The sequence below is a fragment of the Heterocephalus glaber genome, unplaced genomic scaffold, assembly GCF_053883595.1.
Source record: "Heterocephalus glaber isolate CG9 unplaced genomic scaffold, H.glaber_assembly_v1.0 deba00001463, whole genome shotgun sequence".
Lineage (NCBI taxonomy): Eukaryota > Metazoa > Chordata > Mammalia > Rodentia > Bathyergidae > Heterocephalus > Heterocephalus glaber.
The window spans coordinates 18440520-18459286 of record NW_028258310.1 but is presented as its reverse complement, the minus strand read 5'-3'; the positions used below and the strand labels follow the sequence as shown (position 1 = coordinate 18459286).

General features: G+C 37.7%; 1 protein-coding gene across 6 annotated transcripts in view; it reads left to right on the top strand.

The window, feature by feature from the left end:
* The window catches only part of Rnf14 (ring finger protein 14), a 26616-nt gene extending 7849 nt beyond the window's left edge, over window positions 1–18767 (top strand). For 5 of the 6 annotated variants that reach the window (XM_004921124.4, XM_021266130.2, XM_013075759.3 and 2 more), the window contains 5 exons: window positions 3841–4368; window positions 5405–5633; window positions 7268–7440; window positions 14949–15079; window positions 17132–18767. In XM_004921124.4, coding sequence (XP_004921181.2) covers window positions 3841–4368; window positions 5405–5633; window positions 7268–7440; window positions 14949–15079; window positions 17132–17168 — 1098 coding nt within the window. In that variant the 3' untranslated portion in view covers window positions 17169–18767. Of the gene's footprint in view, window positions 1–3840; window positions 4369–5404; window positions 5634–7267; window positions 7441–11341; window positions 11631–14948; window positions 15080–17131 lie in introns of those variants that run through there. The other variant, XM_021266129.2, reaches the window with a different exon arrangement.

Genomic DNA, 18767 nt, shown 5'->3' with positions numbered 1-18767 from the left:
TCTCACAAATTTGCCCATGCTGGCCTTGAACTTGTTTCTTAGCATCCCAGGTAGCTGGGATTAGAGGTGTGCACCACTGCATCCTGCTAAGACTGTTTGACATTTAGGCCACTGATAGGTGACTAAAGTATTTAGATATTTATAGTCCTATTTCTCTGAGAGCTCTTTATTTTACCATGTATGTACGCATGCACACGTAAGCCACAAATGTAGGTCAGCTTAACTGGATGTGTGGTTACAGTTTTAGATTCTAGCATCTACTCTGCTGGCTTTTGGGGGTTTATGTGGTGGAGAAGGGTTGTTCAATATTTTATGTTTTACAGCTAAAATTATAGCAGGATTATTTATCAAATAAATTCTTATGCACAGAATTGACATTTTAATGGTCTTTTATGTTCTTGCCCCCCTTTTTTGGTTACTGCATCCTGACTTCATGGTATTGCTCCTGCTGATAGTGAAATTGATACATGGACCTGTTATTCACTGAATTGGGTTGGGTAGATAGATTTAGGATGTGGATTTAGCTTTCTAGTATTTGCCATTATTCCTTCCCTGATACACATACATACTCAGGATCTCTCTTGCTCTTTGCCTCTATCTTCCCCATTCCCTTTAACATTTGTGTGCATTCCCGCTGCCTCTTGGAAAGGACTGGAGAAGAGGATGGAGGAGAATGGCTTCTTCATTGGACACGGTGGTTTATACAGCCTGCAGAAATTCTCTTTTAAGTATTTGTTACTTTTTACAGATTTTAGCACATTTTTCAAAAACATGGTGATATATGCCTCATTAAGCAAATGTGAAAAAAAGCATTTGTTGTCTAATCATGTTAATAAGTCTTTAAGTTAGTGCCTATGTAGGGTTTAGTCAGTAGCACAATGCAGAGCGAGAAATAGAAAATGCGGTCTTTTTTCACTTGTTATTTAAATTTACAAATTTCTTTGCCATCTGGAAGACTTTATTTTTGGTTGTTTACCTAAAACAGAAAATCAGCTTATAATTCCTGAGCTCTGTTACAAATATTCTACGTTTCTAATGGAAAATCTTCTTACATTTGCCTTTCAAATTGTGCAGACTTATAATTTATATCATTTACTTATTTTGTATGGTATGGGGTTTTAAAGTCAGGGCCTTCGCACTGAGCTATACCTCCCCTTTATTTAAAATTTTGATACAGGGTCTTGCTAAATTGTCCAGGCTGGGCTTGAACTCTCAGTCGTTCTTCCTCAGCCTCCCAGAGGGCTGGGATTACAGGCATGCTCCACCACACTCTGCTGAATAGACCACTTTTAAAGAGGAAATGTCAAAATAGTTTAGCTTTGGTCACTTAGTTTAGGAAGTACGACCTTTCTCCATGGCAGCTGAACCCTGTTGAGGGCTTGTAATTAATGTTCCGGTTCGGTATCAATCTGTTTTCCTTAATCAGGATCTGATATAACTTCATATTGCATGATTAAAAAGTAGCTTACAAGGACCCAGATTGAATTCTGCTTGTGATCCCTTCAGATGAGTTGGCTTTTTGATAGGGCTGAAAGTTAGAATTAATTTTAAAATTTGGATGGTATTTTAATTTTTTATCTAATATGTAAAAACATAAAAAGTATACATATCTGTAGGATACATGGAATATTTGATGCTTCAGTATATGTTGTCTAATATTTAAAGCATTGTAAACATACACATCATTTTTTTACAGTAAAAATATTTAAAATCTTTTCTTACACTTTTTTTCTTTTAACTTTTTGAAATATACAATATATTATTGTTATCTATAATCACCTTACAGGGCAATAGCATACCATAACTACTTGCTTCTATCTGACTAATTAGCTTTCCCCTGTTCTTTCCTTCCCCCAACTTCTGGTAGCAACCATTCTACTCTGAACATCCATGAGATTAACTTTCTTATATTTCACATATGAGTGAGATCATGCACAATCTTTCTGTGCCTGGCTCATTTCACTTAAGATAATTATCTTCAGTTCATCCATGTTATATTGTAAATGACAGGATTTTGTCCTTTTTTATGGCTGAATAGTATTCTGCTGTATTATGTACTCCATTTTTCATTCATCCTTAAATGAACATTTAGGTTATTTCTTGCAGTAATCATGGGAGTGCAGACTTAGTGAGTTCATTTTCTATGGATATGTACCCAGTAATGGAATGGTTGGATCATATTGTAGTTCTGTTTTTAATTTTGTAAGGCACTGCTATACTGTTTTGCATAACAGCTATAGGAATTTTACATTCCCACTAATACTGTACAAAAGTTTTCTTTACATCCTTGCCTTGCCAGCACTTGTGTTTTGATCACAGCCATTCTTTCTGGAGTGAAGTGATATCTCATTGTGGTTTTGATTTGCATAGCATTGATAAGTGAGGTTGAGCATTTTTACATGCACTTTGTGGGCCATGTGTATGTCGTGACAAATATTTAGGTCTGTAAACCCTTCCCACGCATACACTTTGGCAGAGGCTAAAACCCAGGACCTTGAAGATGGTATGCAAGTACTCCATCACTTAGCCGCATACCCCAGCCTCCTATTGCTTTTTTTTTTTCCCTTGAAGTCCCTTATATATTCTGGATAGCAAACCCCTTGTCAGATGTATACATTCTCTTATTCTGTAGGTTGTGTCTGAACTATGTTGTTTGCTTTGCCATGCAGAAGCTTTTTTAGTTTGATGGAATCCTGTTTGTTTATATTTGCTTGTGTTTTTTACAGTTTTGAAATCTTTGAAATCCAAAAAGTCCATGCCTATTCCAATATCTCGAAGTATTTCCACTATGTTTTCTTGTATAGTTATATAGTTTCAGGTTTTACATTTAAGTCTTTAATTTGAATTGATTTTTGTAATTGATGAAAAATAAAGGGTATGATCTTATTCTTCTTCATGTGGATATCCAATTTTCCCAGCACCACTTATTGAAAATATTTCTCTTTTCTGAATTTTATTGACTATATGTATGTATGTATGTTTTTTATGGTGCTGGGATCTAACCTAGGGCCTCATGCATGGTAGGCAAGTATTCTACCACTGAGCTACATCTCTAGCCCTGGATGACGTTTTTTAAATGTTTTCTAATCATTATTCTAGGGTACCTACAGAGCTAGGACTCCTGAAGAAAGAGACATAATTCATTTTAGAGGTAGATCTTAGCTGGGCGTGGTGGCACATGCCTATAATCCCAGCATTTGGGAGGCTGAGGCAGGAGGAGTGCTGCAATTTCAAAGTCAGCCTGGGCTGCACAATGAGTTCAAGTCCAGCCTGAACTACATAGCAAGATCCTGTCTCAAACAAAACAAAACAAAACAAATTAAAAAATAAAAAGGTTAAAAAAAATAAATAAAAATAAAAAACAAAGAGGTAAATCTCTTTCTCCTACATGAGCTACAGAGCAAAGATAGGAAAACAAAACAAATGAGAGCATCCTCCATTTCAGAGGCTTACATGTAAATATTTCTGTGTCTTATGGAGTTTTGCCATTTCTCCTGTTTGTGTGGTACTTGTGTTCTCTGGTTTATGTTGCTGAATAGTTTATGAAGTGCTTTGATGAGAATGTTGGTTATGTTTTGTACCATTTTTTAGCCATACAATAGTATGTTAAGAATTATAAGGAGCCGGGCTGGGGATTTAGCTCAGTGGTTCCACCACCTGCCCCGAAAGCGCAAGGACCCGAGTTCGATCTCCGGTACCAAAAAAAAAAAGTATAAGGAGGTAATTTAACAAGTTTAAAAGATTTGAAGGGAAAATAAGTAAAAAAAGATTTGAAGGGAGGTGAGGAATTCGTAGCTTCATTTTCCCTAACTCACAGTATCTTCGTGTGCTTTTTCCTAGCTCTCTGCTCTCTGCAAGCACTTAGACAACCTGTGGGAAGAACACCGAGGCAGCGTGGTCCTATTTGCCTGGATGCAGTTTCTTAAGGAGGAGACCCTAGCATATCTGAATATTGTCTCTCCTTTTGAGCTCAAGATGGGCTTTCAGAAAAAAGTGCAGAGAAGGACAGCTCAAGCCTCTCCCAATACAGAAGTAGATTTTGGAGGAGCTGTTGGACCTGATGCAGACCAAGAGGAAGTAGTAGATGAGAGAGCTGTGCAGGATGTGGAATCACTGTCAAGTCTAATCCAAGAAATCTTGGACTTCGATCAAGCTCAGCAGACCAAATGCTTTAATAGTAAATTATTCCTGTGCAATATCTGTTTCTGTGAGAAGCTGGGTAGTGAATGCATGTACTTCTTGGAGTGCAGGCACGTGTACTGCAAAGCTTGTCTGAAGGACTACTTTGAAATCCAGATCAAAGATGGCCAAGTTCAGTGTCTCAACTGCCCAGAACCAAAGTGCACTTCAGTGGCCACTCCTGGTCAGGTAATTTACTCTGTTAAGGATTGCTTCCTGTGCCTCCTAATTCACTTTCACAAAGAGAGGCATCTTCTCAGGAATTAGGGTTCATAGGGGAGTCTAAGATCTTAGAGCCAGCCTACAAATTGTTTCATCATATCCATGAATAATGCTGTAGTCTGGTGGTACACACTTGCAATCCCAGCACTTTGGAAGGCTGAGGTAGAAGGATCACAAATTTGAGCTCAGCCTGGGCAACTTAGTGAGACTGTGAAATGCTGGAGATGCATCTCACTGCAAAGGCCCTGGGTTGAATCCCCACTCCCACCAAAAAACAAAAATGTTGTGGCCTTTCTCATTTAAGCAAGTATAAATGCCTCTTTGGTGGTCTTTGAGGAGTGATAAAAATGTAATTATGAAATCTGGTGAGTGACTTTGTATATCTTTTAGCATAAGTACAGCCTACTTGTTTTTATTTTTGTTTCTTTATCTTAACTTTATTGAGGCATGATTTTGCTTACAACAAACTATACCCATTTAATTTGTATAGTTTGCTTAGTTTTGACGGATGTGTAGACCTATGCAACTACCACTTCAGTCACCAAGGGTGTCCAGCCTTAGCCTGCTGAGTTTTTTTTTTCTTTTCTTTTTAATGTTATAATACATTTTAAAAAGGAAGGTTTTAGCCAGGCATGGTGGCGCATGTCTGTAATCCCTGCACTTGGGAGGCTGAGGCAGAGGATTGCCGAGAGTTCAAGGCCAGCCTGAACTGCATAGTGAGACCATGTCTCAAAGAAAAAGGAAGTTTTTATATATGTTAACTACATTAACTGTTATATACCTTCACTAGATTATGTATTTTATATGTGGCTCAAGATGATTTGTCTTCACTCAAAACAATGGTGGGCCACAGGATAGACATGCCTAAATATTGTCGTACCTGGTTTGATTCTGAAGTGAGATAGAGGTTTTTAATTTCTGGACCACCTGGTTTACACCAGCATCCTGAGATGCTCCTCAGGATCAGGAATCATCAGATCTATGGTGTTTTGTATCTCTCCAGGTCAAAGAGCTAGTGGAAGCAGAGTTATTTGCCCGGTATGACCGCCTTCTCCTCCAGTCCACCTTGGACCTGATGGCAGATGTGGTGTACTGCCCCCGCCCATGCTGCCGGCTGCCTGTGATGCAGGAGCCTGGTGGCACCATGGGCATCTGCTCCAGCTGCAATTTTGCCTTCTGTACCTTGTGCAGATTAACCTACCATGGGGTCTCTCCATGTAAGGTAACTGCAGGTATGTTGTAACTGTATAAACCCCAAACCCCTGTCCTTTCCTTTTCCCTGATGATAATAGCTACCATCTGTTATCCCTATACCTAGTGTTATTGGAAGAAAACTTAATACAGTGCTACTCCAATTTGTTACATTTGTGATGCTAGTCTAAAGTAAGAAACTTTCATGGAAATTTCAGAGTATTTAGGCTTGAACTTCTTTTTTTCTTTTTTTTTTTTTGGTACGGGGGTTCGAACTTGGGACCTTGTGCTTGAGAGACAGGCACCGGAACCACTGAGCTAAATCCCCAGCCCTAGGCTTGAACTTCTTGTCTTTATTTTTCCTAATTCATTTCCTCAGGTGATGTCCATTGCTTAAAAAGGAAACAAGCCTCTAAATAATATGAGGAAAGTAGACAAAAAATAATTAGAAGTGTTGAGAGAGGTCTTTAATTGTGTTGAAAATTTAAGGCAATAGAATTATGAACAAAAATACTTTTCTACAGGTAGAGCTTTTGTCAATGGTTTCCTGTTTCATTTGAGTTAAATTTTAGAGCAATAGAAGCCAGATGAAGAGTATGAAAGAAAAAAGCTACCAGGAAGAACTGCTCAATGCCTGTAACAAAGGATATTATAGGATGAGGCTGAGGATAGTGAATTCCACTCACTGATATTGTATATGCAGAATTGAATGGTTAATTTTTGCCCTTAAGTCAAAGGTGCCTTGTGTATTTGTTAAGCCTTTGTTCATTATGAAAAGGTGAGTGATGCTAGCTTAGTGAAAAATCACTTTCAACCTTTGTGTCTTTTATATGCTGGTCTTTAACCGTGCCAGGTGCATAATATATCAACATTAAGAAATCAAAATTGGGCCCAGGGATTTAGCTCAGTGGTTTCGCCGCCTGCTGTCCAGGTGCAAGGACTTGAGTTCGATCCCCGGTACCAAAAAGAAAAAAAAAAAAAGAAATTAAAATTGGGCCAGGGATTTTAGCTCAGTGGTTCCACTGCCTGCCTCGCAGGTGCAAGGACCCAAGTTTGATCCCTGGTACCAGAAAAGAAAAGAAAAAATCAAAAGAAAGAAATAACTTAGCACCTTTAGTAAGTCCACTTTTTCTAGTTGGGGGATTCTTTACTCCTTTGTCATTTATGCCTAGGTAATTTTTATGTAGTTATAACATAAATATACTTTTTTCTGGATCCTTTTTTTTTTTTGGTACCGCGGATCAAACTCAGGACCTTGTGGTTGTGTGGCAGGTGGCAGAGCCACTGAGCTAAATCCCCGGCCTGGATTCTTTTTTCAAATTAATTTCATTGGTACATTTTAGGTATACAGTATAATGACATTCATCATTGGGAATTTGCACCTTTACATAATCTATTGGATTCTATAATAAGTGTTTGAATTGGGTAATAACCATCACTGAATATCGTGTCATTTGAATGGCTCTTTTACATTTATTTCCTTGGAAGTTTAATTTGTTTGCCATTATTATTTGCATCTTTATGGATATCTTTATATGGTATTACTTTGGATTACCTCCTTTTCATAAAGTCCCAGGAATAGCATTATCAAGTAGTCAAAGATTATGGGCATTTTGAATGATTTTTACTCAGTTTTGCAGTTGTGTAAAAATTAATTCCCTATTCCACTTTCTAGAAAAATTAATAGAGTTACAAAATGAATACCTACAAGCAGATGAAGCCACTAGAAGATTTTTGGAACAGAGGTATGGGAAGAGGGTGATTCAGAAGGCCCTGGAAGAGATGGAGAGTAAGGAGTGGTTGGAAAAGAACTCAAAGAGCTGCCCATGTTGTGGAACTCCCATACAGGTGAACCCTTTGGAACAGACCTGGAGGCAAACAGATTTGAAAGCATGTCATGTTTACCTTAAGAAGCCTATAGTCAGCTTTATAACCTACTAAGAAAAACACTTGTGAATTTCACTATTAAATATTGTTATTGACTTTAAATATACTGTACGTAGACTTCCCTTTTCAAAGTGCTTTCATGGGCCAGGATTTAGCTCAGTGGTTCCGCCGCCTGCCTTGCAAGCGCAAGGTCCCAAGTTTGATCCCCGGTACCAAAAAAAAAAAATAAATCAAAGTGCTTTCATGCATAGCTATCTGCCTCAAAAAGTGCTTTCATACAGAGACAATTATTCTCACATTATTTCCACCTCAAAATATGGGTTAGGCTTTAATCCATTTTCTATTACCAATAACATGGCTTTATTTTGGCTCATGGTTGTGGTCCAAGGTTGAGAGTCACATCTGTTGATGGGCTTCTTGCTGGCAGAGCCCTGAGGAAGTACAGAGCATAACATATGCAGAAATAGGGAGTACATGGCTCTGGTCTCTCTCCTTATAAAGCCATCAGTTTCCAGTCATGGAGGCTCCACACTGATTACTTTATCTAACCCTAATCTCCTAACCCTATCTAACCCTAATTTTGGGAGTATGGCCATTTTCACTATATTGGTTCTTGCTACCCAAGAACAGAGGATATCTTTCATTTTTTGATATCCTCTTTGAACTCCTTTTTCAGACTATTGTAGTTTTTAATGTAAAGGTCTTTTACTTCCTTCATTAGATTGATTCCTAAGCTGAGTGTGATGTTGCCTGCCTGTAATCCCAGCACTTGGGAGGCTGAGGCAGGAGGATCTCTGTGAGTTCAAGGCCAGCCTCATCTACATAGTGAGTTCAGGGTGGCCAGGTTGTCTCAAAAAAACAAAATAAAAATAAGGAGTATAGAATGATTCCTAAGCATTTCATTTTTTTGGATGCTATTGGGAAAGGTATGGTTTCCCTAATTTCTCTCTCAGTGAGTTTGTTATTTAAGTACAGGAATGCTATTGATTTTTAAGTGCTGATTTTGTATCCAGCTATGCTACTGAATTTAGTTATTAAATCTAGGAATCTTGGTGGAATTTTTGGGGTCTTCTATATAGAGTATCATATCATTTGCAAATAATGATAATTTAGCTTCTTCCTTTCCTGTATTCCTTTTATTTCTTTCTCTTGTCTAATTGCTCTGGCTAATATTTTCAGAACTATATTGAATAAGTGATGACAGTGGACATCCTTGTCATGTTCCTGATTTTATTTTATTTATTAATTTGTTTCCCCCCCCGGTACTAGAGATCGAACTCGGGACCTTGCGCTTGTGAGGCAGGTATGTCACCACTGCACTGAATTCGGCCCATCTTGTTTCTGATTTTAGAGTGAAAGCTTTCAGTTTTTGACCATTTAGTATGATGTTGGCTGTTGGTTTGTCATAGATGGCTTTTATCATATTGAGATAAAGACCATCTATTCTAATTTTCTGTAGGGTTTTATCATGAAAGACTATTAGACTTTTTTTTGTTTTTGTTTTGTTTTGTTTTTGGTACCGGGGATCGAACTCGGGTCCTTGCGCTTGCGAGGCAGGCAGCAGAACCACTGAGCTAAATCCCCGGCCCACTATTAGACTTTTTAAAATGCTTTTTCTGCATCTATTGAGATGATCCTGTGGCTTTTGTCCTTGGCTCTGTTAATATGGTGTATTACATTTATTGATTGCATAAGTTGAAACATCCCTGCATCCCTGGGATGAATCCTACTTGGTCATGTTGTATAATTTTCTTGATGATTTGCTGCATTCTGTTTGCCAGTATCTTTTTGAGGAGTTTTGTGTCTATGTTCATTGGGGAGATTGGCGTGTAGTTCTCTTTTTTGGTTAGATCCTTCTCTGGTTTTGGTATCAGGGTGAGGCTTGCTTCCAGGAATGAGTTTGGGAGTATTGCTTCCTTTACAATTTCATTAAAGAGTATAAAAAGTAGTGGCATTAGATCTTCTCTAAATTCCTTGTAGAATTCATCGAGAATCCATCAGGACCTGGGCTTTTCTTTGTTGGCAGATTTTCCATTTTTGACTTATATTGACTTATTTATCTTTATATCATCTTGATTCAGCTTTGGTAATTTATACATATCTAGTATAATCTGTCCATTTCTTCTGTATTTCCATCTTATTAGAATATGAGTTCTCAAAGTAGGTATTAATGATCTGGATTTCTACAGGATCTGTTCTGATTTCACCCTTTACATTCCTAATTGCATGGATTTGAGTCTTTTTTTTTTCTTTTTTTGATAAAATTGGCCAAGAGTTTGTCAATTTTATTTAATCTTTCAAAGAACCAACTTTTTTTTTTTGTTACCGGGGATTGAACTCGGGACTTTGTGCTTGCAAGGCAGGCGCCAGAACCACTGAGCTAAATCCCTGGCCCAAAGAACCAACTTTTTGATTCATTAATTTTTTGTATTGTTTTCCTAGTCTTAGTTGCATTAATTTCTGCTCTAATCATAATTTCCTCCCTTGTACAAGCTTTGGGCTTGACTTGGTCTTCTTTTTCTAAATGTTTGAGGTTCAACATTAGGTTATTTATTTGAGCTTGTTCTGTTTTTCTGATGTGGGAATTTATTGCTATAAATTTCCCTTGTATGATTACTTTTATTACATTCCATAAGTTCCATAAAGTTGTATTGGCATTATTTGATTATAGAAACTGTCTAATTTCTTCTTAAATTTCATCTGTGTTCCATTGGTTGTTCAAGAGGGTGTAATTCAGTTTCCACATATTTATGACATTTTTGTGATTTCTTTGCCATTGATTTCCAGTTTCATTGTACTGTGCTCTGATAATATGCATGGGATAATTTTAGTTTCTTTGCATTTACTTAAGCATGTTCTATGAGCTAGTATGTGGATTGTTTTGGAGAACATCCCATGTGCAGCTGAAAAGAATGTATATTCTGATGTTGTAGGATGGAATACTCTGTAGACATCTGCTAAGTCCATTTCTTTAAAAATTTGGTTCAGTTCTGGTATTTCTTTGTTGATTTTTTTGTCTAGTTGATCTGTTTGTGACAGCGGGGTTTTGAGGTCCCTCATTATAGTTGTATTAGTGCTTATTTGATTTTTCATGTCCATTAATATTTGTTTTATATAGTTAGCTGTGCTGGTATTTGGTGCATATATATTTAAGATTGTTATCTCTTCCTTTTGGATTGTTCCCTTAACAAGGATATAGCGACCTTCTTTGTCTGTTAATCAGTCTTGGCTTGAAATCCACTTTTGTCTGCAAATACAATAGCTACCCCTGCTTCTTTCCAGTTTCCTCTTGCATAGAGTATTGTTTTCCATCCTTTGACTTTCACTCTGTGAATTTCTTTTTGAGTAAAATGTGTTTCTGGTATGCAGCATATTGTTGGATGTTGTTTTTTGATCCATTCTGCCAGTCTCTTTCTTTTGATTGTGAATTGAGACCATTTACCTTAATGGTTATAACTGATATGTATTGACTTATCTTTGCCATGTTATTTCCCTGTTGTTGGTTCCCATTCTTTTCCCCTCTGTTTAATTACTTGTCTTGCCTGTTAGATTCATTCTGTTGGGGTTCACAGAGTTGTAGTCTTTGTTACCTCTTTGTAGAACGTCCTTTAGAACATTTTGAAGTCCTGGTTTGGTGGTCATGAATTTCTTCAGGTGTTCTTTGTCATGAAAGTATCTTATTTCTCCATTAATTTTGAAAGATAGTTTTGTGCTGTACGTCAGTCTGGGTTAGAGGTTGTTTTCTTTTAGGGCTTGAAATACCTCACTCTAAGGTCTCCTTGACTTGAGGGTTTGTGTTGAGAAGTCTGCAGTGATTCTGATGGACTTTCCTTTGTAAGTGATTGTTTCTTTTCTCTAACAGCTTCTAAAATTCTGTTCTTCAACTAAAGCTAAAGAAGCCAAAAAGTTAGCTTGGAACAGCGGACTGGGCAGTGAATCTGGCTGAGGGGAGCTGGATTCAGTGGCGCTGTTTGGCTCCCCCGGTGGAGAAGATGCATGTCGCCTCCTTGTTGGGTTGGGTGGAACTTTGCTTTGGCTTCAGTTTGAGTACTTTTATTGCTACCTAAAAAGTGTCTAGACTGACAAATGAAGAATAAAGTGTATTTATATCCAAAAAAAAATAAATAAATAAAATAAAATTCTGTTCTTGTGTTGAATTTCTGGATTCCTATTATATGCCTTATGGTAGTTTTTTTTTTATCATGGTTAATTGGAGTTCTACATGTCTCACTTATGTGTATGTCAAATTCTTTTTCCATGCTTAGGAAGTTTTCATCATTACTTCTGTGAACGGGTTTTTTATGTCATTTGCACTGTCTCCTGCTTTTTCATTAACTTTGATCAATCTTATGTTGTTATTCTTTGCATCATCTAGCAGCTGTTGGATTGATGTTTTGTGTTCCCTTGCTATTTTTAAGAAATCTTTCTTTTCATGATCACTAACTGCAGTCCTGTCTTCTGGATCTGATATTCTGTTCTCACATTGGTTCAATTTTCAGTAGAAGTTTTAATGTCCTGGATATCTGATTGAATCTGTTTCATGGGTTTCATTTCTTTCCTATATTGGGCATTTATAGTTTCCATCATTTTCCTAAGCTGTATTTTTTTTTTATCTGTATCTTCCTCTAGATTCACTGATCATGCCCTTCATTATTGCCATCATGTCTGAAGTTATCTGAGAAATTATTTCTGATTTGATTTTTTTCTAGATCTTCATTCATTTGCTTTGTTACTTCCACTTTTATCACTTCACAGAGTCCAGGTGGGTGGGTTTCAAATTGTTACACCTCATTGCTCCCTGGGTTTGCCTTTGGCGAGCTGGAAGTCTAGGGTTACATCTTGCTTCTGTCTTCTCATTTTGTATTTTTTCTTTATTAGTTTAATTCCTGTGTTGATGCTTGTAAATTGTTTATGGTAGGTATCTTTATTGCTAGTATTGAGAACCTTTAGGAAATGACTACTTCTCAGAGATGTCTTCCAGGTGTAGCTGGCTTTTGTGTTTTGAGTCTATTGCAAGATCCATGGGGATGAGAAATTGCTGCGTATTTGGCCTACCCCCTGGTTTTTTGCCACTGGCCAGTAGTATTGTTTATGACCTTCAGGCAATCTCAGTCTTGGCTTACCAGGAAGAACAACTGATTAGAACAGTTATGTCACCTTGGGTAAAGTAGTACAGTCAGTAATAACAATAGCATCAAACACACCCTAGAAAATGACAAACTGTAGTAAATATTTTTTTTTTTTGGTACCAAGGATCAAACTCGGGTCCTTGCGCTTGTGCAGCAGGTGGCAAAACCACTAAATTCCCAGCCCCTGTAGTAACTATTAGTTTGCTACCTTTAACCATATGAACAGGATTTGTAGTTATGTAACCAAATCTAAACAAACTAGAAAATTGTGTACTGTAAATATCCCCTCAATATGGCAATATTACCCTCGGGAGAAAATTTAAAAGGGAATGGGGAAAAAAAATAGAGAAATAGAAGAAGAGAAAGGGATTAGAAGCAAGGCTGGAGGATAAAGGAAGATTACACAAGCTTTGGGGACTGGTGATGAAGAGAGGAGGGAAAGAAGGAAGGAAGAAACAAGAACAGAACCAAACAAAAAAAACAAACATTGTCACTCATATAAAAACAAGAACTATCAAGAAAAAGAGAAAAAATACATACATACATACATACATATATATATATATATATATATATATATATATGAAAAACAGAAAAAAGATGTCCACTTCAGGGCATGTCTCTTTTGTCACTGGTTGACAGGGGGCAGAGAGACTCCAGATTCATTTTGATTGATCCCAGCAAGCTAGCAGTAGAATCATGGTGGTGGTGGATAATCCCAGCAAACCTGGGCCTTTAGTTCCACTGGTTATGGTTTCTGGCTGTGAGGCTGGGACCTGAGTTCTTCAGCCCTCAAGATTCTTGAGTGACTCTTGCCAACGTGAACTTGGCTTCCTACCAGCTTGAACTTGACTCCCTGACCTCCTCCTGGCTTGAACTTGGTTGTGCCTTACCTTGACACTTGGAGCCACTAGATGGACAGCCAACCCACAGCTGCTCTGAGTTCTGACTTCTCTTGGCCCCTTTCCAAAATGGCTACTGGCCAATCGTCCTCTGCTGGGGGCATCTGAACTTGAGTAACTCACTAGCCGTTGCAGTCCACAGCATCCACTGCACCATTTGACTGGTGTGTTTCTCCATGGAGGCCTCTGGGGTCACCAGTAGTCACTGTACCTCTGCAGGTTTGAGCCGCCCCTCCCATGTCTTGAGCTAGGGCTCAGAGAGAAATCACCACTTGCCATCTCTCTCCTCCACATTTTGGTCCCTCTCTTCACTCTCCCTGTGGGCTCCAATTCTTGCTTCGCATCCTTGTTGGATCCTAAGGACCCATTTCCCCCCTCCTCTTTCTCACATTGCTATATTCCAGTGTCTGGATTCCAAATATCAGAGAGGCTTCTCTGTTGCGCACCATTCTGCCATCTTCCCAGAAATTTCCAATATGAGTTTCAAAGACGACAAATCATATTCACACTACAGCATATTAGGGGAAGGGCACACCAAAATTATGTTCAAATCTTTTTCATTTGTTTGGATTTTTGAGACAGGGTCTTGCTTTGTAGGCTGGCTTGGAACTCACAGTGCTCCTCCTGCCTAGGCCCCTGAGGGCTGGGATTGCTGGTGTACGCCACCACATCCAACTACTACCAAGTCATAACTCATCTTTGTGATTTAAAAAAATCATACCTGACCTCAGAACTGTTTATCCTGGAAAGTAGCATAGTCCTTTAACAAGTATACACTCAAGAAGTAGAGACATTTTTCCACTAATGTGAGCCAAATAATTGGATTTACTGTTCTGTATCAAAATCTTAACATGTTTTAAAATCAAAATATATTTTGCATTTGATGGTGCTATTTCAATCTGTTATAGTTAACCTATGCCCCATTACTTCATGAAGGAGACTAGCATTACATTTGACTACTTCTGACATGCCTTAGCCCCATGATAGAATGGAGGACTTCATACCAACTATTTACTTAGATCTATGTAAAAATTTAAAGTCAAAGCATATTTGATTCAAAACTTAATACCCAATCATGTGTTTGATTTTTATTTAGTGTTTATCAAGAGATTTTGCTAAGTATCTAATTGTAGGAATACCTGCTAAATATTCTCTATATTTCACTTATAAAAATAATAAGCATTAAACAGTTGTCATTATGTTACTTGTGTATTTCAATCTTTGTATATTTCAGCTAGGCGAATGTTATGCTGAATCTTTCTGTGAGTCTTTTTTTTTACGGGGGTACCGGAGATCGAACTCAGGACTTTGGGCTTGCGAGGCAGACACAGTGCTGTTGAACTAAATCCTTGGCCCCTATGCTGAATCTTTCTGAAATGTACATTTTTCTTTTGCATTAATAGCCTTGATATTTTTCTCTTTCTATCCTTCCCACCAGAAATTGGATGGATGTAACAAGATGACATGTACTGGCTGTATGCAATATTTCTGTTGGATTTGTATGGGTTCACTCTCTAGAGCAAATCCTTACAAACATTTCAATGATCCTGATTCTCCATGTTTTAACAGGTATGTATACACAATTTCCTCCACTCAATGTCAATTTTTGGTATTTGATTTGCAGACCACAAATCCAGTGCGTTACTTAAGTACTTAGACTTATTTAGAGAATTCTTCTACATATTTCCCCACATTTATAAATTTTTATATTATTTTCTTGAAAATGAGTTTTATTTTGAGAATATACACTCTTAAATTTTTAATTTTTTTATCAACTTTTTATAGGGAAAACAAACATACACAGAAGTTGAAAAGATAATAGTATGAATAAACTACTTTGCATTTTGTTTTAAGTTTTTTGCTGAACTACTTAAAGGTAAGTTGGAGTTCTAACAATACTTCAACTCTGCTTCACCATATGTCTCCTAAGAAAATGTTCCTAGGGACTAGGAGTGTAGCTCAGTGACAAGAGTACATTCTTAGCATGAACAAGGCCCTGGGTTCATCCCCAGTACAGAAGGAAGGAAAGAAGGAAGGAAGGAAAATGCTTCTATGTAATAGTAATACTTTAAAAATTTTGATGATAATGGCATACTATCTTTTTTTTTTTTGGTGCCGGGGATCGAACTCAGGACCTTGAGCTTGTGAGGCAGGCGACAGTACCACTGAGCTAAGTCCCCAGCCCGGCATACTATCTTCTAATACACCCAGCATATATAAAACTTCCCAGTTATTTCTCAAAACTAAAGTTCAGTTGAGGGCCAGGGATTTAGCTCAGTGGTTTTGCCGCCTGCTGCACAAGCGCAAGGACCTGAGTTCGATCCCCAGTACCAAAAAACTAAAGTTCAGTTATTATAATCAGTTCTGTCTCGTAATATAAAAAATGTTTGGAGCATTTTATGTTGACTTTTTGAGGCATCTAGGCCAGTTGTCCTGTATGTTTTACCTTCTAGAATTTTGTTTCTCCATGGTGTCTTGTAGCTTCTCTAGCTTTGCTAATTGCTGTCAATTTGAAATTAGGTCCAGACAGATGTTTGATTAGGTTTAGAGTAACTATTTTTGATAAGGATACAGCATGAGGAGGTGATATGTATTGCATAGTATATGACATATGGAGGCCCATAATGTCAGGCTGTCCCTCTATTAGTGTGATATTTAGATGTGTCATTTGTTTCATTACAAAAGGTAAGTTTTCCTTTTTGTTCATTAGTAAGGATGATTCCTTGGCACAGTATGAACATTCTGTTTTCCGTTAGATCTCCAATTTTAGCATCAGTCAGTGATCTCAGTAGGTTTCTGTAGAGAACCTACACTTGTAAATCTTATTAAACTACAAGAGAAATTGAAGAAATAAGCTCTGCCTATGAACAGTTAAACTTTAGAATTGGAAATTGCATAAATTTTAGGTAATATAAGAGAAGAAAGACAAACTGACAATTATACAACATTCCAGCAATGGAGGGTGCAAGAGCTGTGAAGGTGGAAGGATTAGCATATAGGAGATTTACAGTATCTTGAAAGAGTTTAGTTTCTAGACAACCTGACCTCCCCAGTCTTGGCATATTCCACATATTGTAAACATTGAGTATCAGTTTTGTGGCAACTATCCCTTATTATCATATTAGTAGTTTTTTTGGGGGGTCATTGTTTTTTTTGAGACGGAGTCTCTATTTAGTTCAGGCTGGCCTTGAACTCACTATGTAGCCCATGCTGGCCTCGAACTCTCAGCAGTCCCCCTGCCTCAGCCTCCCAAGTGCTGGGATTACAGATGTGGCCACCATAGCCAGCCTCTTATTATTTATACTTGGCCCTAGAGATCCAAAAAGGACTGTTTTTACAAATTTAAGGCTGCTTGTTCAGAAGGACCCAAATTTCAGCCTTTCTCAATGTATTATTAAGGGCCGGGGATTTAGCTCAGTGGTTCTGCTGCCTGCCTCGAAAGTTTAAGGTCCTGAGTTCGATTCCTGGTACCAGAAGCAAAAAGGAAAGACTCAACGTCTTATTAAAGGAGAAGAAAAGATATTATCAGAAGAATGCAGAAAGTATTTTTGAGAGAAAGAAAGAAAGACAGCTTAATATGCAGTTTTGTCCAAGTACATAAATACGTACTTTATGTTCCAGGTTGTTCCATGCTGTGGATGTTAATGGCGATGTTTAGGAAGATGAGATTGAAGACTAGTTCACCCCTCTTCACAATGTGGAAGTGGAATTGTTTGCCCTAATCTTTTCTCAAGTACATTAAGAAACTGGATTTTAGGGCACCATGCATTCTCTCCTCCTGAGTAGAAGATAAGAAAGAACAAGATTTATATTTTTATTTGGTACCATTTACTAAGGCATCCATTTTTCCATGTAACATAAATTGATAGAATTATAAGCCAAAGGTTCAGAAAAAGAAAACTACAGAATACTGAATATTATATAATGTGCCCAAAGCTCTAAATAGTTAAAAATAAGTATTTTCTTCTCCAAGATGTAGATGAGGGCCAAGAGCCAAACATACAGACCTGCCTCCAAGAAGCATCCCTCTGAGGCATTCTGTTGGAGCTCCTTCAGTACTACCACATACCACTGGGTGGGTAGCAATTTTATGAAAACTATTGAGAACCTTAACTCATTCACTGCATGTTACATTCTTCCCAACCTCAGTTTTTGCTAAGTTCTTTTTGGAGGAGCCTTTAGTCTATAACTGGCTGGATGGCCCAGTGTCATTTTGATCTACTGCCTTTTAGAATAGAAATTTATAATAATTTAAAAATATTTTTTAATACCACAAACACAGCTGGGTGTAGTGGTACACACCTGTAATCCCAGCACTCAGGAGGCTGAGGCAGGAGGATCGCTTCAAGTTTGAGGTCCACATGGGCTACATAGTTCAAAGCCAGCCTGAACTACAGAGCGGGACCCTGTCTCAAAAACAAAACAAGCCACACAAACACTGTAGGTCACTTAATATTTATGAGTGGTATATATAGTCCACTGGTTTTGAGCGAAATCTACAGTGTAATGATACTGGCTCAGAAGAATTTCTGCCCTATCCTACTTTCCTGAGCAGTAGAGCTTAGGGACAAACCTTTTTTAGTTCCACATTTTCTCCCTTTACTCTTCCCCTGCCTCTGTTGGTAAGGACAATGTTAATATTAATTCCAGCACCGTGTGTTTTTATTTCATCTGCTGGAATAAGAGAAAGCCTAATATAGTCCCAAGGTTAAAAATCTGAATGTTTTTAAATTAGTCTGTATTTTGAACCTGTACACAGCACTGTAGTTCTGATCTTAATTTTCTGATTTTAAAAGTCTTCTCTATGACCGATGTGGTGTGTGAGCACTCTCCTGGGCCAGGCCTAAGCTGCGCCATGCAAGGGACAGACATTCATAGAAAACAAAAAAAAGTCTTCTCTAATGAGCTATGGGAATTTGTCTTCCTACCTTTTTTTGTAACAGCAGTGTTTTGGGGGGTAATTTTGCTGTGATACCTAGGGTTCCTATTTTGGGGTTTTGTTGGCTTTTTGGAAACTCTCCTTATGGTATGGTGAGTGGCTTGATAGCAAATTAAGAATTTTTTTGAAAAAGGATGGAAGAATTCAAATGCAGCTTTTTAAACTTCTTTCTTCTACCATATCATTGAAAAGCTAGGGAATCACTTTTAACTGTGTTAAGTGTGTGTGTCCAAGAAATCAGTAAGGACTGTTTCTGGATTGTCGATGAGGATGCTTAATCTTAAAAATAAAAATTTTAAAATCATTGTATAATTAGAA